The sequence below is a fragment of the Belonocnema kinseyi genome, chromosome 4 (genome assembly GCF_010883055.1).
Source record: "Belonocnema kinseyi isolate 2016_QV_RU_SX_M_011 chromosome 4, B_treatae_v1, whole genome shotgun sequence".
NCBI lineage: Eukaryota > Metazoa > Arthropoda > Insecta > Hymenoptera > Cynipidae > Belonocnema > Belonocnema kinseyi.
The window spans coordinates 143314431-143336722 of NC_046660.1; the positions used below are offsets into that span (position 1 = coordinate 143314431).

General features: G+C 35.9%; 1 protein-coding gene across 3 annotated transcripts in view; it reads right to left on the minus strand.

Moving 5' to 3' along the window:
- LOC117171802 (hepatocyte growth factor-regulated tyrosine kinase substrate) overlaps positions 1–22292 on the minus strand; it is a 191032-nt gene that overhangs the window by 12735 nt on the left and 156005 nt on the right. For 2 of the 3 annotated variants that reach the window (XM_033359418.1, XM_033359419.1), the window contains 5 exons: positions 3986–4150; positions 3525–3877; positions 2825–3138; positions 2377–2684; positions 436–1384 (listed from right to left, as the gene is read on the minus strand). In XM_033359418.1, coding sequence (XP_033215309.1) covers positions 716–1384; positions 2377–2684; positions 2825–3138; positions 3525–3877; positions 3986–4150 — 1809 coding nt within the window. In that variant the 3' untranslated portion in view covers positions 436–715. Of the gene's footprint in view, positions 1–435; positions 1385–2376; positions 2685–2824; positions 3139–3524; positions 3878–3985; positions 4151–22292 lie in introns of those variants that run through there. The other variant, XR_004466922.1, reaches the window with a different exon arrangement.

Consider the following 22292-nt stretch of genomic DNA (forward strand, 5'->3'; position numbering starts at 1 on the left):
GGGGGCTAGAGCTTCATGCCAATTTTTATGTTATATACACTTAGTGTAGAATTTTTACACTTTCGATGGTAGTGGATACACATATGGTCCTTGTTCCAAAGAATGAAAAAAGATATATATTCTTAAAATTTAAAAAAAACAAACATTTCAATGCCTTTAAATGCGTACCAATTGCATTTTTGTCCGAAATGAAATCAAATAGCATTGACACTGTTCGATACTTGGTTAGTAAAAGGTCTTGTATGGCATACAATTTAGAGGTTCTCCGAGTAGAATTAAATGGCATTAAAAAGCATAAACTGTTAGGCGTTACAGGAAAATCACTTTCATGCCTTAAAGTTTATGCGCATTTGAAGTGATTGAAACGAAACGAGCTTTATACAATAAAAGCGTAGATAATGCTAGTTTATGGGTTAAAATGAACTCCTTAACGGGTTAAAGAGGCGTTTATGCTTTATATCATTTTCAATTAATATTATACAATTTTTTATGTTGCAACTATCTTAATGTATGAGTGGTTTTATTTGCACTTATGACTTTATATATTTTTTTAATGGCTTATTGAAATTAGATAATCTAAAATTTAACTACTCTTGAACCCAGTGGAAACATAATAATATTTCTTCTTAACGTATTCTATCTCTCACCTCCAGAATCTTGAGGAATTCTACAACCGCTCTTGTGTTTATGAGTTCATTAATTATCTCCAGAAATTTTAATCAAACGAAATAAGTTCTGCCGTATCGAGCTTAGATTCTTGCTTCTGTTGTTGCTGTTCTGTAGATTTAGATTGAATAGGAGACTGAAAATGTATTGGATGGTTTGAAGCCGTCGTTTGGGGCGTTCCTTGTAGTACGTGTATTCCATGAACTTTCAAGTTAGGAATGTGCTGAGAAGATTGAGCAGAGATATTATTAGAATTAGGTGCTGGCATCTGAATAGACCCTGAATCTTGACACGGAATACTAGTGTTAGAAGTGCTCTGCTGGAGAATGGTTCTAGACGATGAAGGAGGTGGTGCTTGCGGCTGCACTGATGCAGAAAGTCCTACTTGCCCGGGTTTAATGTGCGCCAAAGTTGGCGTTGCACCAGGAGGACATTGAGTTTCTTTTCCTATTTGACTACCTGGTACTTTATGAGTAGCCATCTGACCTGATAGTCCCTGTGGCTGAACAGATTGCTGCACTGGAGGCTGACCCACGTGTTTGGGAAATCCTTGTGATGGTGGTCCTTGAGTCGGAATTACTTGTGACTGTGGCCCGTGACTCTGAATTCCTTGTGAAATTTCTACGTGAGCAGAATGGCTCTGCTGATTCGGAAGTCTCATATGAGGCGTGTTTTGTGGCAGGATTTGACGAATAGGCGTACCACCAATTTGCGAGATCTACAAACAGAGAACATGAACACTATTAATATGTACGTTGGATTTGATATAACTATGTAGGAGAAACTATCCTACAGTAGATGCTACGGCGTAACAATACAATTTTATTTAAATCATAATTTCCAACAGCTACATTCTTTAGAATTTCTTTGTAAAATGAGTAGACTTAAATTTCTACATGACACTCAGCGTCTTAGGAAGTAAGAAAACCCCAGGTTCTTGATTTATTGTGGATAGAAAGCATATTGCCAAACATCTGTCTCCAGAATTTGAAGGATTTTAGTACTTAGGCAATTTAGTTTATGATTGTAGCCAGGGCCTGCGTCGCTTAATTCCTGAAATCATATGTACCTAATGTACTTAACAGAGGGTCCCTCTCCAGCCTTGGATAAATGACCAAAATTTACAAAATATTACATCCCTTCTCTTCTACCTTAGCTAACTCAAAAATCCTTGCAAACCCCACTCCGTCAACTCCCAAAATTCGGATACATCATCGGACTAAGAGCAAACCTTGCCAGAGAGCTTTAGGTACAATTCGACCTCCGTGCTAATCACTTCGAGAGCAACCTCTTTTACTCGGGCAGTCAATAATTTTGTACCACGCTCCACTTTGTATTTTTTATACAGTAAAATAAACTATTTTATTTACGAATTTCAAAACTGGTGCAATATTTATTTAACCAATCCCTCCACACCAATAGTAGATAATCATCAAATGTAAGCACATATATACGTAAAATAATTCATTCTAAATTTAATATATTAACACGTATATTCTCCTCACTATTAATTAAATGAAATATTTTACTTACATTATTACTTTAAATGTTTGATTATCTACTGTAAAGTAGTCTCCCCAACTTGTAACAATGTTATGATTATCGTGTCTACTTTTTTGGTAAAGGTAGCGTTGTACGGTTAAAAGGACAGTGTCGTATCGCGGGAATGAAATGGGAAAGCTTGTTACATTTTTTCAAACTAATACTTACCATGCCAGGTCCGGATATCGTAACATGACCAAGGCTTTCCTGTCCTTGAACAGCAGAATCTTTTGGTTGCTGCTGCTGCTCTTGATTGCCAATCGGACTCATAATTTGTGGAGGAATAGAACCCACTGCTGGTGCTCTATAATTCTGAATTGAATAGTCTGGCATAGGTGCTTGACCATAAACGAAGATGCCTGGATTAGATGGAGATATCGAATTGTAGTTACATCCAGGATTTTGATATTGTACATGACGCACTGGAGATCCTTGAGATGTTGGTCCAATAAAGCCTGAAACTGACTGATAACCTCCTGTTTGTGACAGAAAAATATACAAACTGTGTTAATTATTTGAAATAAATCTGTGTGTAGAATGTAAAAAAACGTGGTATTGACAAAAGTCAAAACAAGATAGGATTTGGAGTCTTCGTGTACAATCAAAAAATTCATACCCATGATGTACTGTTGCTTCTGCTGTTCTTGTCTCATTTGCATCTCACGCTCTTGCTCTTGAATCCTTTGAAGTGCTAACTGTCGTTGATACTGCAAGTAATCTTGTTTCTTTTTCCGCATGATTTCTAATTTATGAGCCATTTGAAGTTGTCTTTGTCTTTCGGCTTCTTCAGCCTGGCTTTTTAGCTTTTCTCTGTGTTCTTCCCGCAAGGCGTCCAATGCAGCTCGTGACTCTTTAATTTGAGCAACTTTATCCTGTAGCCCTTCGTAGTATACTCGTTTGTCGTCTTGTTCTTGAATATATCTCAGTAACCTTAAAAAATATTTTAAAGATGAAAAACATAATTATAAGCATCGTTGCCAAAAAGTTGTAAAATATAATTCCCGTCCGTTTTACTGATAAAAAAAAGCAAATAATAATTGTCCGTAAGTGTAAAGTTTTTTTTACAAATTTCGCAATATGAATTATAAAAATATACTTTCGATAAAGCACTTTAAAAGAATGTTATTAAAATTAAATTTTTCTATTAAATGTTTAATTACAAAGAAAAGGAAGTCCATTTCACAAATGTGTTGAATGGCCCTTATATACATTAAGTGCACGACAGAGAAACCCGAATTCTTCCAAGAGCCTCAACATCGAATCTTTTTAAAGAGGTTAGACGCGATTAGACTAATGGTATATAAACAAAAAATTACTTTGAATGCATTGCCGTAATATTCATGAACCAGGTTTGCACGGAACTATCATTGGCAATTGATCTTCCCCGAGAAGAGTTGCTTTTCATTCGATTAACAAAAATTTCCACTTGCGATTGTAAAGCATTAACAAACATTTCCATTTCTGTATCGATTTCACCATTTTGTTGTTTAGTAGTGATGATCTTCTGAGGCATGGGACTGCTAATATTCGGTGCAGATGGACTAGTAACGTTTATTCTAGAACCATGTTCTTCAGCTGATAATTGTCTTTGCTCCCAATACTGCCGATTTAGATACTTTGCAAGTTCTGGATCCAGTTCTTCATCTGGAACTCTTGCAGGACTTAAACCCTGTGAGACAGATCATATTACTTTTAGATTTATTTATAAGTTTACATTTCCCTACATTATCTTTTCATAGATTGAAGATTTACAAAATTTAATTTCATGCTAATGTACCGGAGATGGAGGTGGTGGATACGTCACTCGCTCAACTGGTGCAGAATTTGCTTTAGAGCGTTTTTGATCTTTTTCCTTTTGCTCAGCTTCACTCTGACTTAATGCAAGGGCCAATTGAAGTTCTTCTTCCTCACGAAGCTCCTCTTCAGTTTTTCTCGGAGGAACCTGAAGATACATGTTAAATATAGGTAAACAAAAGACGTAAAGAAAATAGAAGGCCATTTAAGAACCATAACGAATTTGTCCAAATCCTCTCAATCCGAGGAGTACATTTGTAATCAGTGTACGAAAGTTATTGTAAACATTTGCAATCCAGTGAAATCGGTTTTAATCATCTGCGATCACTCTAAATTCACTGTGCTATCACGTGAAATCACCTATAGTCACATCTGTACATTTTCTCGCAAAAAGAAAGAAATTTAATCTTTAAATTTTTACTTTAAAAAAAGAAGCAATTTAGTTAGTTATCTTACAAAATATGCATGTATATAAAAAAGATCTCTTAACTATTTAACCGCTTCACCGTGTCGAACGTACAGCGGGCTCTCAGAGTGGGGATACCGCGTGGAGAGGCAGTAGTTCCTAACCCAGCCTTGGCCTCACTATCGCGCACATACGACTTTCTATGTAGCGCTCCTGATTGTCAAGCTTTATCAATTTCATAATTCAAAAACTAAAACCTATACATTTTTGCCAAAGGAAGTTTCGGTTTATTATATCATTTTTTATGCAGCCATATAAGCCTCAACTCTTCGTGTATATATGTATGTGTGTGTGCGTATAAATCGACTTTTTTGAACGTGGAAGTGCTTTTTGACCCAAATCTCCAAAAATCGAACTTTGAAACACCTACAAGTTGTGTTAGGCGAGCAGAATCACTATTGCTAAATACAATTTCCACTCAGATATATCTTCTTCAAGTAAACTCAACCCTTTTGATCTTGGAATTATTTTTTGACCAAAAATTTTCAAGGATGATAATGATGAAAATCTGAAAGTTGCGCTGAGTTGTGCTAGGCGGGCACTTTTTTCAACTTGGTATGAACCCTAGGCTACAAAACTGAGGAATATGTCACCCCCATCGAAAATAAAACTGCGCTACTAAATGATATACTTATATACTCATTTTATCTATTGTACATTTTATGTACTATTTTTCTCATTAAGAAACAAAGAAATTTATCTATAACTAATTCATTTCAAAGCTAACAGGAAAGATTGAGTCACGTGAGAGAAGTGGGAGAGAGTGGGTGAAAGAAGTCGGAACGAGAGGGGCCGTTTAGTGCTAGTTTTGTGAACGTTTAGGGGGCGAAAAAATAACGAGTGAGGGAGGTGAGATTTCAGACGCAAGAGGCTTTTGCAGGTCCGTTCTACCCTTGCGTCACCCAGGTGTAGAATTGAATAATTTGAGTATTAATTTTGTTGTAAAACTTTGATTGCACAAATGTTTAAATGTTTATAATAATTTTTACAAAAATATTGCTCCTCTAGATTTTAATTCTGGAAACAGAATTTTAACTAACTAATGTTCAAGCGATAGAATCACTAAATTTAAAAGTAGAATTTCCATCATTGATGACCTTACGTACGTTTTTATTAATTTTAACTTTGAAAATGATCGCTCCACAGTAACAACGGACACGAGTAGATGCTACAGCCTGTTACTATATTCGAAAAAATCAAATGTAGGTTCCTTTGTAAAATAAACCTTACAATTTCAAACAAATGTTCTTAGGACATATACAGGTATCTTCCAGTGACGAAATTTCTGACTCTTTTGCTTCTTATTTTAAATCGGTCTATGCGCCATCACTAAATCTTGATGTACAATTTAATTTATCTGATCCCATCTATCTTCCTTATGTGTTTATTAAAAGGGAAGAAGTTTTATGCTATCTAATGTTTCCTGATGTTACTAAGGGAGCAGGTGCTGATGGGGTGCCACCATTCCCTCTTAAAATCGTGCTGTGAGTTTTTAATCGAACCAATGTACATAATTTTTAATAAATCCTTAGTTCAGGGGAGATTTCCACTCGAATGGAAAAAAAGGAATAGTAATACCGACCTATAATCATGGTAATCGTAACGATATTTCAAACTACCGTCCAATAACAATTCTCAATTCCATTGCCAAAATCTTTGACAGTATCATCTACGATAAACTTTACATTGCAACAAACAACATAATTATGGACGAACAGCACTTGTGTCTCTTCACACAATTTCTCAACAAAAACCTGGAGGATGGCGTACAGGTCGATGCGATCTACGTTGATTCCTTAAAAGCCTTCGATAAAGTTGACCATGTTATTCTCGTGGCAAAGCTCAGGGCTTTAGGGTTGTCTGAAATGCTACTCCTTTGGCTAATAAATTATCTTAGCGAGAGATCGCTATCGGTTCATGTTGATGGGCATTTTTCGAAAATGTTCACAGCCACCTCGGGAGTTCCACAGGGCTCGAATCTAGGCCCCCTGTTACTCCTCCTCCATGTTAATGATATTTATACCGTATTATGATTTTGTATGTTTCTTTTATTTGCTGACGATCTGAAAATGTTTAAAGCTATTAGATCCATTCAAGACGTACTTAAATTCAGAGAGATATTGTAAGGCTACAAGATTGGTGCTCACTGAACAGAATGTTGGTAAATGTTAAAAAATGCCTAGGAATATCATTCTCGCGGAAAAGGACAAAAGAAAAATATAGTTATTTTCTTAACGGGGATGAATTGCAGAGGGTCACGCTGGTTCGTGATCTGGGGCTCTCTCTTGACGAGTCACTAAAGCTCACTGATCAAGTCTCAGAGGCAGCAAAGAAGGCACTCAGATCCTTGGGCTTTGTCCTGAGAAAATGCTAAAAACTTTAAAAACCCGTTAACTCTCAAAACATTGTATTTTACTTTAGTTAGACCTCATCTTGAATACGCCTCAGTTATTTGCCCACCTCAGTATTTTATCCACAGAATTCGACTTGAGCGAATACAACACAGATTCCTACGTTTTGCAGCTAGACAACTGGGGATTCCGATGCTCAGGCGTGATCATGATTATAGCGTAATCAAAGCATTGCAGAACATTCCAAAAATTAGCTCGAGATTTGTATTTGCTGATCTGTGCTTCTAATACAACATTTTAAACAATATAATAGACTGCCCACAAATACTAACTGAAATTAGCCTGTACGCTCCATCGAAAACATTAAGAAATAACATTCTATTCAAAATTAACCACCATCGAACGAACTATGGAACAAACTCAGTCATAAGTCGAATTTGTAATGAGGCAAACTTATATGGATCAGACCTTGATTTTTTTGACCCATCAGCAACGCACTTCAGAACAGAGCTTTACAGAACTATTAACGACCTGGCATAAGATTTTCTTATATGTTTTGGCTTTAGTTTTAGATTTAAGATACACTTGAAATTGATAACTTGTAAATTGATCCCTGTACAAGGGGCTTACCCGTTTATTTTGAATTAATAAATAAATTTCTGTTAATGCCTCATCCGTAAGTATCTGTGGACTACAACGTTGGATCAAATATAAAGGACACTTTGTTTACAAAAGATTATTAGTATAAAACAAAAAGGAGTGATATTATTTTTCTACATAACCTCACCTTTTGGAAACAAACATTGACCACCTGTTTGGAAGTTTATCAATGTTGCCTCTGTAAAAGAAGACGTCATTTCCCAAACTGTTTACAAAATCTTCGGAGAATTTCAGTTATACGGGCATACATCACCTTCTGTGGTCCACAGAGAAAAAGTCTCTTTCATAATTGATTCGCCCTTGTAGAATACAACTTTACAGCGACACTCAGGATCGCTGGCAGCTAGGAAGATTACCAATTTTAGCAAATTCGCGTATATGCATCAGCGCACATTAGTTTTCATGTCATCCAATTCAGTTTAATTCGCCCGGTTTGAAATCGAACAGCAATTCCTTAAAATTCGTCATCGCGAATACAGTTAAAGATTGGCCCATTTAATCGAATTTGTAAGGTATAACCAACACGCTAGCCATAAAGGATTCGCTGTAAACATATATGGTCGCTCTCTATACTTATACAATAGGTATCGCTGGTTCGAACTTCGAGGCATGCAATTTATATTATTTTTTTTCTAAATGACCTTAACCAAGATTCGGGCTAGTTCCAAAAAGTTAATTCGTCCAATTAGTTTCTTTTTACTTGGCTTTCCATTTTTCTTTCTGATATCTAAATAAGTGTCAGGAAAATCGTAATAGTAACACTGGCCCATAAAAAAAAGTTGTCTGCACGAGACAAGTGAGCCAAGTGGCAGATGCAGACAATAGGCAAAAACATAGGGATATTCTGGACGTTATTTTGATAATACCAGTATACCCGAAAATAGACATGGAAGTTATATTTTAAGAGCCGCGACTTATAGAGACGTAATTTGTACACAGAAATTCTTTAGTGTGCCTTCCGTTTCCCCTAGCTTGGGTGATTCTAGAGAAATTGAAGGTCTTTCTCATATTATATAGATTTGTACGTGAAAAATAACAAAAATTCCATATCCTTTGCAGTTTTGCGTGCTAAATCTAAAGGATATTAGGATTTTGTTATTTTTTTCCGTGTAAATCTATATAATCTGAGATAGCCCCTTAATTTCCCTAGATTTACCCAAGCTAGGGGTTTTAAGCACTTAAGAATATAATATCGATGTGCCTATTTTTGCGTATACTGGTATTATCAAAATAACATGCATCTAGAGGGAAACTGAGACGCGTAAGATCAACAAGATTAATTCTGAGGCCATATTTGGATTCAGCAGCTCAAAATCCATAAGGATAGCCTAGTCACTTGTCTTGTGCAGACGAATTTTTTGTATGGCCTGTGTGACGAGAAAATCCCTAGGCTTTTCCCTACTTTTTGCATCTAGGGGAAAACTGAGACGATTACGACAAATTCCGGGACCATATTCGGATTCAGCGGCTTAAAAATCCATAAGGATAGCCTAGTTACTTCTCTCGTTCAGACAACTTTTTTTTTGGCCTGTGTAATTTATCATATGTATATCATATTTGGGTGCTTCTCCACATACAGGGCACTTTTGTGTTTCGGATCTCTAGTAACTAAACTAAGTAGTTTTTCTTTATAAAACTTGCTAACCTCTTCATTTTAGCACAATACAATACCTCTGTAAGAGAAAATCAAGTCATATTATCGTATGTGTGTTACGGTAAACTAATCTCCCATACCTCTGATCAATTGTGCATCATTTTTAGGCCTTATCTGCTCGCAATATCTAGTACAAAAGCCACACTACTCATTCGTCAAAACTTCTTTTGCAAAGTGAAAAAAGATAACCGAAAATCTGGCGTACTTTTATTAGTATTCCATGTAGCACATAACAAAGGAGTTTTTGTCAGGAGGATTGATTAATTTTGTTTTGAAAGCTTTAAAAGTATTTTCGTATAGTTTTTGGATACAGTAACACCGGATACCATAACCTGCTTTTCGCTGTCAGGGACGAAACGGAGCTAATCGAAGCCATTGTCTAAATAATTTCATTAAAAATTAACGTAAATCGAGAATTAAAATTTGGGTGCCTACAAGTAATGCACACAAAAATAAATCGATTAGAATTCAAAAGAAAACAAACTAAAGAAAAATATTTTAAATTGGTAAAAAATATTTTAAACCCTTATATATGCATATAAGTTTATGAAAAATGTATAATTTAATATTCATTACGATGAATATGACTTTTAAAAAGTGATTTTTTATTCCATTTTATTATTATTTTATTTTTCAATCTTTTACTCGGGTGAACCTGGGTTTTCATAATAGCCACGGACTAAGTCAAGTGATTGATTATATGAGGATTTTATAAGTTACATAATTTAATACGATATACGAAATCTTTAACGATGATGTTGCAGGTACAAAATTACGAGTATGGTGTAGTTTCGAATTTGTCTTTTACCGCTGTTATAATTAAACAGCGGCCACGAGTGTTGGAGTTGATAACAGTCCCCTGTGGATGCTTTCTTAGAGCTACCATCTTATTATTTTTATTTTTGTCTCAGGCTTAAAATGGTTACAGCCCAAAATGTCGAAGGCATTTTTTGTTAGAGTTGGATTATTGAATAGTCCACATTGAGCGATGCCGGTATATATTATCAGCACGGACGCATTTTTGTAATGCAATCAAGTTATACGAAATTACATGATAAGAGTAGTGTGCCTAATTTGACATATTGGGCAATGCCGGGTTTTTACCCCATCATTCACGGACTGAGTTGCGGTCAAGTGCATTATATTACTATTATTGTATTAAACTTTTACTCGGGTAAACCCGCTTATACATCATAGCCACGGACTAAGTGAAGTGACTGATGAGATTAGAATGGTATAAGTTAATTTAAATAATTTAATACGATGCTTGAAACCACTATTTGCTACGGCGATGAATATGCCATAACACATTATACTTGTTTAATCGATCATCAATGTGACTGATCAGTTATGTAGGGGAGTGTCGTTATAGTACAGGTTGGGACACTGTGTAGGTTAGGACAGCGCGTTTTTTACAATTTCTTTGCACTGGTTCCACCAGTTATTACTGCCACATATTAGTATCAATAGTAGTTTACTTTCTACGTTAACCTTATGAATTAAATGAATTTTTGGGTCTGAAGACGATTTTGCATATAATGCAGATTATTTCTTTTTTCCCCACGCCATTTTTTTTTTTTACTAAAGATCGTTTTTAGAGTAACTTTGCAGTATTAATAATCAAAATCATCGCACTTTCGGTTATTGTTATGTACTTTTCACACTCGAAATTTCAGCACATCTCGTTAAAAGCGAAAAAGTAAACGGGGGATCACTGATTCCAAGGGTTTAGTTAAAGCCAAAAAAGAAGTAAAACTAGAAGAAAAAAAAAACAATTGAACAAATAAACATTTACTAAAAGGTTCATTATGGCGTTTTAAAATTATTTTTACACTTATTTTTCATGTTTTAAGAGGTGCCCTAACCTTCAATATAAAATTTCTTGGTAGAGTGGAAGACATTCAGAAAATCATCTATTAAAACTTTTTTGGGTCGGAATTATGTTTTGTGCACAACAAGTAAGCTATTTAATAGACCTTGAAAACGGTATAATTAAAGCCCAAAAATATTATCATGAAAAAACCAGCTATGGGCCAAAAACAGAACCCGCCGAAACCTGTACAACATTCCCCTATTGTTAAAAATAATATGACATTTTTACTTTTATTACTTAAAAATAACCACAAGTGTTAATAAACAGTTAAATAAATACTATACTTTTCATTATCTGTTTCAAAATAAATATGTTGCTCATAGTTATATTTTGTGTCTTCATATACCTCCATTAACCTCTCGATCAGGCCTCTCTCCACTCCCTTCTCCGCCATCTCCCCCGACAAGCTCCCCTTATCCATCTAAAGGAACGCTTCTTTGAAATCCCCGAAAAACGCGTACACTTTCAACTCCTTCTTTGTAAATTTTCTATCCACCACGTGTTATAAAATGTAAGTATGGCCGATAGAGCTCTTACCCGCTCTGAACCCCGCCTGCATTTTCGGCAATATCCCTTTCGCCTCCATGTCTTTCCGCACCCTTTATTTCAGGACCGTAGCCCACACTTTGTACGCCGTATTCATTGGCGTAATCCCTTAATAATTTTTCTGCCCATTTCTATCTTCTTTCTTATACAGTGGCATTATCAACCCCTCCCTCCACCCTCCAGGAAATCCCCCTCCATAACCTCTTCATGCATTGCCTAAAGACTTTTCTTTCGATCTCCTTGAAATTCCGCCGAATTTAAGTCATAACATAAATAATATTTAAGTTAACAAATGCTGTCTCTACCCAGAATTTTAAGCGTAGAGGCTCGCAACACGGCAGATGCGCGCAAGGAATCTCTTATATCTCCACCAATGTCTTTTGCCCCATTTTCGCTAATAATAATTTTCAATGAATTAAAAAAGCTTTGGTTTGGAAAAAATTGTGGAAAAAATGTCCAGCCTCTTTTGGAGAAAAACGAAAAAATAAGTTTGAAATAAAAAATAAAACTAAAATGATCTTATTATGGAAAAATGATTATTTTGGTCGTAAAGCTGAAGGAAAACGTTTCCAAATCCCCCATAGAAATGTTAAATTTGATAACTTTAGTCGAAGTTACATTGAATTAAGTATCGTTGTGTATGGTAACATCACGAAAATTCGAGCCCCTGTATTACGATAATCAGTCGTACTAGAGGTCTCCCCTTTGAGGAATTAAAAGTGGTCCACCATGACTGCAAGTCAGTAGACTTTCAAGAAAATCGAGGACAAGTTTTTAGACGGGTACACTTGAGAAATTTTTCCCCACCTTTAACCTCTTCCTAAACGCTTGTGTACTAAACAGCCACGCTTCTTTCTGTACCTAATCCAGACCTGCTGTCTTTGACCTTCTATCTTCCTTATATGTTTCTCTATCTCTTCGTCATTCAACTCCACCTCCTCATTCTCCCTCGTTCTTCTACTCTCCGCTTTCTTTAATTTGAGCCCTACAACGATTCCTTAAAAAACTCCTTCCACCCCTTACTCCCTATTTTTTCGCTTATCCTCATCCTACGCTTGCTAACGTACCTTTCCTCATCGCTCTTGTTATTTCTCTATCGTCTCCCATCAACTGCGAATTTCTCTGTCTCGTCTCATCGTTTGCGATTCATGATCACATAGTCTGTTACCGATACCCCCACCTTACTCACATACGTATATTCTCCCTCATAATCCGCTGTTACCATATCATTCGTCACCGCCCAGACTCTATCCTTCATCAAGTCCCTTGGAACCTCTATCTTAATTCAAAACTCTCCTTCACTGTAAATATCTCCTTTCCTTCCTTATTCTCGCATTAATGCCCCACCTCTAGTATCACCATACCCTCCTATCTTTCGCTTAGTAAGTCTTCCACCCCATCCAACCCCAGTTATAATTACCCCACTAGTCCTGTCGTTCTTCTTCACTCTGACTTCGAATCTTAATAGACACATTAGACACACAGTCTCATGTGGGCAAGGAATTACTGGCCAGAATTTAAAATTTTCAAACCCGTGTACAAAAATTAATAGTCGCGAACGAAGAAACCAAGGGTATAGATGGACAAGTTTTAATCGTAATCATTATCGACAAAACATCAAAACATGTAATGCTCAGGTTAGTCCCAAAATTAAAATCCGTGCCAGGTAAGCCCACCAACCACTATCCTATGGAAGTATACACAAATGATTTACCGCTCCCAATATCTTTAATTGAAAAAGTACAAAAGAGATTTTTAAAAGCTTTTCAAAAGTTTAAAATAGCAAAATTCCTCTAGTAACTATCAATCCTAAACAACACCAAAAATCTAAAAGCGCTCAAAATTAAGCAACAAATCCTATACAGGATATTCCTGGCTTTATAAGCATTCCAACAAGCATAAAAATCCATTCCCTAGAAAGCATTCCCAGTCACGGCATTAGTGACGAGACAAGCACACAAAACTTATTTAGATTAAGTGAACCTAGAATTAGAAAAATGGATAGGAGGATTGGTACAAAGATTGCGATAGCAATCTTTGTTAATTCGATAGCAACGAAGGAATTAATTATAAAAATAAGGCAATTATACTAAATAATATTTCTGATAAATTAGGTAAAATCAACAAAGAAGAAAACTGCTCTTCAGAAAATAGCGAATGTATTGTTGAGCTTAACGATAGCAAACAATCCAAATTAGAAAAACTTTTCGAAAATAAACTTGAAATGTACCAGAACAAAGAAAACAAATTAAAGAATTAATTGATCAAACCGTCGATAAATTGTTACAAGAAAAAATCATAGAGCCTTCTTGTTTGGATTGGTTCAATCCGATAGTGGTGACAAAAAAACCGCGTAAAGATGAAAGATTTTTCCTAGACTCTAGAAAGTTTAACAATATTACAGAAAAGGACCTTTATCCAATCCTACTAATGACAGAAATTCTTGAAACTTTAAGATCTATCAAATTCATTTCAAAAATCGATTTGAAGTTAGTTTACAGGAAAACTCAAAGCTAATCACAGCGTTCACGGTCTTTAAAAAAGGCTTGCATCAACTTAAAAGTATTTTAGTTCAAGTATTTTAAATGGTCTTTGAAATTTAGAGTAGCTATTACAAGCTCGTTAAAAAAAAAAATTTGGCTTTAAATCTGGCGTAAGAGTTTTATCCATAAGTCGGTGCAAGAAACACCCAGAGCTCTCTCAGAGCTCACTGGATGACAAGCTTCGTGAAGATTTTTCCGAAGAATCCGACCTCTGGATTATCAATTGTGGTGTGTATAATGTAACGAGCGCTTTAGCAGATGCAAACCGTAAAATAAAACCAACGGTTGATCATAACACAAATAGACGAATGCATCAACTCACCATAGAGATAGGCTGGGCAAGACAGTACGTGTTCCGCATTCAGGGTGTGATTGACTACGTAAGATCTGGCAGAAACTTCACTGCCAACGTTCGACAGTTCGCGCGCCAACTGCGGATCCGATCCGCTATCACAAACTGAACAGATCAAAGCTGCGTACCACCAAGCAGAAAATCGTTGATAGAATACAGATACTATCTGACGCTAAGAGAAGTCTAGAGCGAAGAGATAGGTGATTTAGAGAAAATGAACAGTTGCTCTCTGGCCCATCACGACTCTTTCAAGACCCTCCAGTTACTGTCAACCTCCCGCTCAAACCAGAAGAGGTCGAAGCATTTTGGAGAGAAGTCTACGAAGTTCAGCATTGACTGGACGAAGACTCAGAGAAAATAAATAGCTTCAAGGAGCTTTGCAATGCCCTCATAAAATCTGAGAAAGAATGCCCAACTACCACTACCGAGGAGGTGAACAAAATTATTAAGAGGCATGAAAAACTATTCCGTTCCGGGACTAGATGTTATCAAAAGCTTCTGATGGAAGAAGTTTCCTTCAACCCACCAGCATCTGGCCCGCATTCTCACCTCATATGTTAAGTCGGAAGAACCTATTTCGGAGTGGTTGGTGAAAGGACGCACAGTACTCCTGCCAAGGATGGGCTTCTTAGTTGACCCGATGAATTACAGACCAATCACTTGTCTAAACACACTGCATAAGATCTTCACAGTCATTCTAAACGATAGGGCTGTTCGGGCAATCGGACCTGTGTAGCTTAATGATAGATGTGTCTGCAAAGACGCAGCATTCTACCAGCGCGGCTTATTGATGGCCTGGATTGATTATCGTAAAGAATTCGATTCGACCTCCCATAGACATATCCTCGGTCTTTTGGAAAGCTTAAAGGTTATTCCACATATCGTGAGGTGTATAGAGATTGATGCCGCTTCGAAAAACCAGATTCACTATCTCATGTGGAAAACATCGTGTGACGACTAATAGCGTCACCTTTCAGAGAGGTGTCCTTCAAGGCGACACCATGAGCCAACTCCCCTTTTACCTTACATTATCGCCACTTAAGATCTATGCTAAAAATAAAGGGCGACTACATCTAGCTCCAGAGATTCTCCAGGAATACTCTAAAGATACTGTAATGAATTTGGGATTAGAAAACTACACCAAGGTGTATTTTAAGCAAGGAGAACTTAAAGGCATCTAAGAAGTTCCTGAGCTGGTCGACGAAAGCGCTATATGACATCTTCGCGCTGAAAAGACCTATGCATATCTGGACGTGCCACAGAGTAGCATTCATAAAGAATACTCTCTTAAGCAGATACAAACTTTTCATCAGGCAGATTTGGTCTTCCGAACTATCGGCGAGGAACAAAGTATCTGCAACGAACATTCTTGCCGTCCCGGTATTACACTATTTATTTGGAGTGGTTCCATGGACGAAGGATGAGCTCAGATCTCTTTATATCGGGACACAAAAGATTATGCACATGAACAAAAGCATGCACCTAAAGTCTTCTGTTCTGCGATGTCATTATTATGCAAGCCTTTTGCAAGTTGGCACACATATCGAAAAAATCAATTAGATGCTATTTAAAACAATGGGATGTAACAATAATGGCAAAATTGGATCATAAAAATGTCAAAAGAATAAATTTTCTGGATGCATCATAGACGGGTTTGACGCAATTTTGCTATTGACTTCACAATTTTTTCGAGTCAATTATTTTACTGAAATTTATTCTGTATCATAAAATACAGGGGCTGCTGCACAACTACTAATCTTGAAAATTCTATAGGTCTAAATGACAAAGTGCTGTCATTGGCAAAGCATGCAAGCTTGAAAATCTCATATAAATAGTATAAGAACTCCAGCGCCTTCGAAAGCATAGAACCTTTCTAGTCAGTTCTGCCGAGATAGCACCTTTTTCCTTGGACACGTCGAAGTGATAGGCATAGAGATGATTTCATTTTAACGCATATCAAGGTCTTCTGTTTGGAAAGCTGACCATGAACGACTGTCAATTTCGAAATAACAACAGATATACAACTGACTTCAAATTTATTGTATTTAATAAATTGAAACTTAGTCACATATCTCTTAGTTTACTAAATTTAAAGAAATTTGTCATTTGTACATTTTTTCGTAAAAGTAACTGTTTCATATGATAAAGTTATAAATTATCCCCCCAAAAAGTTTATGACAATGTTAGTTATCTTTAAGGGATTTGGGTGGAACGTCGATCGAAATTTGCAAGAATACACAAAAAATTCGATTTATGTGCCAAAAGAAAAGGTTGTCTTACGTACCATTCTTGAGGAGCTATCCATTAGCATCGAATTATTCATTAATTTTTGTGCAATGTAGTTGGGGAAATATTTTGACGATAATTTGTTTCTTGACAAAAGACGTGTTGAAAAAAACTTTCAAGATAATAAGATAGTGATCATATGCGATGGAAGGTCAGGAATCATACATAGAAGAAACAGAGTCCGAACTTGAAACCATAAAAGAATGGAACGTTAAAAATAAATTTGTGAGTAGTATAGTGGGCCAAACAAGGCCCTTTTTCGAGTAACGGATTCTAATAGTTGGGTAAAACAAATTTTATTGTGTGTCAAAAATTATGTTGCACAGTTTGTACGTACATTTTTATGTAGTAAACAGTAATATAAGATTAGAAATAGAAAAACAAATTCGTGGTCTAGAACCAACTTTCTGTATGTCTTTATGTCAAATGTATATATTATATTTACTTATGTAACTCGGCCTGGGAATGCTTCTTCAGATATTGCGAAATAAAGTAAAAATTATATTTATCATGATTAATGTATTATTTGTTTGTTATTTTTCATTAAACTTTATACTTTGATACGCTAAAACATGTATCATTTTAATAAATTCATGTAATTATAATTTATAATACGTATTGATATTAAGAGATACGTATTTTTATTGCCTTATTTTTATAATTTTTTTACATTTTAATTATTAATCTTTTTTACCATTAAAAGAATATCTACACGTTCTATCCTAAAGTTATTCATAACAAATTCGTAGATCTTTTATCGGTGCACAACTTTTATCTATTAATTTTTTTTCATTCCTTGTATCGCTTATCCAAAAATTTAATTTTCTTTCTATTCAATGTTATTTTTTACGAATAAAACAAAAAACACTTGTCATATTAAAAAGTGATCTGTCACAAATTTGTAGATCTTTTTTATGGGCACAATTTTCGATGATTCATCTTTTTCGTATCTTGCTTGGTTTGACCGTCAAATGGAATTATTGATTTTTTTCTATTCTTTTGTCGCATTTAAATTAGAATTTTTGATTTTTCAAAAAGATTCAGAAAGCTGTTATGATAATTATGTATGACCTTCAACAAAAAACTTGATTCCTTCTCTTGACTTTTTCCCGCATCACGCTTTGTTTGGCTTCAAAGGTTCATTTTCTTTTGATTTTTTAGATTTTGAAAATGCTATAACTTTGGTCATTTTCATTTGATCAAAAAGTCATGGAGGCAAATGGTTCGAATTTTTGTGTACTATAAATAGGTGTCCATAGAATTTTAAAATGTTGAAAAAAGTAGTCTTACAAATTTGGAAAATTCTCTAACTTTTTGAATTTTTGTCACAAATAGCTGGATAACGAACATTATCTTCCTTTTTGGCCTTTAAAAGTATGTACTCAAGCAAAATCCAATCCGATTATTCTTTCGAAAGTTACCCGGTATACATACGACGACAGCAACAACGGCGACGACAGACATGCACCGACATAAAAACTTTTTTTCTAACTCAAGAGGGCCTCAAAACGTCGACATTTGATGAAATCCGCGTAAAGCAGTAAAAGTGCAATTAAAAATGTTTTTTTTTCAACATTTCGCGCTTGAAATTTCTTCATTTCATCATGAAATTTTTCTTCTTTGAAATGAAAAAAAGTTCCACTTTTCTCGTGGTGTGCATGAACTAAAAATCGGTCAAAAACCGTCAAATTCACCAGTTTGAAACCAGGATTCAATTTTTTTTTATTCAAGCGATTTTTTAATATAAAGAAACTGAAACAATTAGAACTAATTCTGCTTTCCAGCGGGGAATGTAGCAAGCCACATTTTCCATTTTTAATATTTTCAGACATACTTGCATGGGTTAATAACCTCTATGGCAAATGTCACTTACTAGGTTTTTCGCTGGACAGCAGCACTCTGGACACTTGATCCAAATTTCATTTTGAAAATTCTTTTTTGTACGTATTCGACTTACTTTCACATGCACGAAATATCTACAAACAAAATCGCGTTTTTCTCATACAAATGTAATAATAAAAATCCTCTGCGTTAATAATTGGATTACAGGTCCTTGATAACTTCCGTCACGTTCAACTATTTTATGTTATAATTATTTAATCCTTTTTTTTATTTGTAAGCAACTACTAAATAGTTACCATTAAGATTTTTAATGTTATTTTTTAGAATTAATTGTCCTTGCTTCGTATTAGAATAGGAAAATCGCACAAAATTTTGCAACAGTAGATTTTTTTTCAGATTCGTACAAGGAATTAGTATTTATAATATATATGATGAGTTCGGGATATGTTCGGTTCCGCTGGAATCGAACCGGAAGGCACATGACGAAGTCACCGGATGCGTTCTAAGGTTGCGGATAGAGTTTAAAGCTATAGAATGCGCAGAGTACTCGACAATGGATCGGTAAACAGTGCATATCTCTCTAGTGCTGAAAATAAGTTGGAGAGAAACGCAACGACGGAGCGGTTATGCTTTCATTGTTGGGTGAACGGATCGACTGAAGAATGATTTGCTTGACTGCTACGGTGCCACCATTATCTCTCTTCTCAGCGGCTACATGGCATGGATGGACACTATGTAGTGCCAGAAACCTCCAGGGCTTCCGCACGTTTCGCAACAGTTATCGCTAAATCACGCTGCTTATCTCTCCCGAACTGGATATGAACGCAGAGCGCTTTCCCAGCCACTGCAAGAACAAGCCACATAAAAAGAGAAGGAAGCGACTTTAAGATCAATAGCTGAAAGCAGCATGCCCTGAGATATGATGCCAACTGAAATGGATGCCGCCATACAAGAGGATCTCTGGGTGGAGTCCGACGTCTGAGCAGATATAAGACCAGCGAAGGAGGCTCATAGAAGCAGATACAAGCGTTTCCTTTAACAGATTTGTTATTCCGTCTTTCGACGTTGAAAAACATATTAGCGACTAGCATGCTTGACGTCCCGATTCTACTCCAGTAGTTCGGTGTAGTTCTATGGACGAAACACGAGCTCACGGCCTTTATCATCACCAGATGTCAGATGATACATTTGCAGAAGAGATTGCATATTAATTCGCCCGTTTCGCACTTATACACGCCACGCCGTCAAGGCGGGACCGAACTTCTAAATCTCCAATGTCTTCATAACATCTGCTCGACAAGAAAATGCACGGAAACTTTTACATTATTTTAGAACATCAGCCCTTATCGAGGAAACTGACGCTTACTGTCCTCAAATCATCCAGGCATAATTCAGGCACAGAGAATTTCATTTTCGCTTGCCAGAATTCTGTCATTTCCATCTAAATATACCGTAGCCGCATTTCACGTCAAAAATTCCCAGAGATAGATGCAGAGCATGTCACGCACACACTGAGCATGTAGAACACATAATACCCAGGCGTTCCAATCACGCGGGGATACGTATCTCTATAAACACAATGTGACCATAGGAGTGCTTGTCGCTCTTACGAACGCTCGGGCGGAGATAGAGTCAATTGTCAAAAACGCGAAATGCCGAATTTTCTGGATCTAAGATTTTCGGACAGCAGTCTCCATTGCCAAGGAAAAGGAAAAGGAGGAAAGGTATCAAGACTTTAACAGCTAAATTAGGACAGGCTAGGTTTGTAGATAATGAAAATGAAATAATGCAGAAGAAAAGAATATCCTAACCTAGCTTCGCAAACTTAATGTGTAATAATGTTTATGAAAAGTGTTCATCGAATGCTCTCTTCTTTCCGCAACATTTTTACAGACAATCTCGGGATGGTTTCACAAAATCTAGCTAGCGTGTTAAAGATGTTTGATGTTTACGGGCTCGACAGAACATTTTAAACTTCCGAAAGTAAGACGTGGTGTGTTAAATTAGAAGCAAATTTTGATTTTCCCTCGAAATAAATCTTGCATCGCGCGCGTAATTGGTTTCAAAACATTACTTGATGCTGCATTCCCATCCCCCTTATAGAAGGAGCCTCATAGCCGGTGAGAGTCGTGGAAGGTCGCAAGTGACGCGACTCAAAACTTCCAAGGCGTCTTAATTTTTTTTCTTCTGATATAAACGACATGAGACTGCCGCCCCAAAGCATTTGAAAAATATAAATATGAGTGAAAAGTGACTCTGGAAACAGTTCTTGTGGGTGCATAGTAGAACTCAGCCCACCTTTGAAATTTTCATAACTTCCGTCCTTGGGGAGACAAAAAGTAATTCCTAGAGAAAAGGCTGAGTTTACTTGAAACAATATAGAGCTAAGTGAAAATGGTCTCAAGAAATAGCCTTTGTGATCACCTAGTGCAAATCAGCAGAACTTTTACATTTTCCTAATTTCCATTCTTGAAAACTTTGCATCAACAAATAATTTTAAGAAGAGGTGAGTTTATTTAAAAAATATCGATCTGAGAGAAAAGAGTCTCTGCAAATGTTTTTTTGGTTTGTTTAGCACAAGTCAGCACAATTTTCAGATTTTCGTAATTTTCATTTTGACAAATTTAAAAGTCATTCAAGAAAGTCATACTGTGTTGAAAAAAGTCAATTAAAAAAATATACAGATCAGCGGAGATTTTTCTTTTCTAAAAATAGCTGTTGTGATTACCTAGATTAAGTCAGCATAAATTTTAGATTTTCTTAATCTTTGTCCTTGAAAATGTTGGGTCAAGAAGTTATTTTAAGTTTAAAAAATTCGAGTTTATTCGAAAAATATATATCTGAGTTAAAAGTGTATCTGCGAATAAATTTTGTGTTCGCCTAGCAGAATTCAGCACAGTTTTGATATTTTTATAATTTCTATCGTGAAAAATTCTTGGTCAAACAGTAATTCTAACATAAAAAAGTTAACTTTATTTGAAAAATATAGATCTGAGTAAAAAGTGCCTGAAAATTTACGGAACTTGTCGGTATGACCTGCACAAGTACCATTAATAATCAGTGCTTTCGTTTAATATCATTAAAAAAAAAGTAACGAGAAACGATTATGAAAAACCGCTGAAAAGCTTATTAAATTACGCGTCCAATAGGAAAATTGCAGCAAGAATCTGTAATTTATACCATACAGAGAGAGAGAGAGAGAGAGAGATACGACTAAAAATGTCCGAGTCCCAAATGTTAAGTTTCAGTCGACGATTACCGCTGTCGACCTCGAGAGCTATGATCGCCGATAATTTCTTAGATTTTGTTCGTTATGGGTGTTGATCAAACTGACTTTGAATTTTTATGCTATATACGGCACTGATCCCATATATAATTCGCCAACTGATTTTTAGAATTAAATTTTTAAAAATTAAACTAATAGACCCTAAGTTCACAACATAAATTGCAACGTGATATGTACAATAGGGCGGTTCAGAAAAAACTTGTTTTTATTTTTCTGGGGCCGTATAGCAACAGTTTGTTTTTCTGGCTGAAATAATACACTCCTAATGTTTTCAGATTTTACAAAACATTTTTAGAGGTTGCAAGCATCAAATTTACGTAAAAATTAAGATTTTTATTCATATGAATGAACATTGTAGCTAATGAAAAGGACGAAAGTTTAACTTTCGCGTCCGATTGAAAACAAAATTACTTGGCGCCGCTAAAAGACAT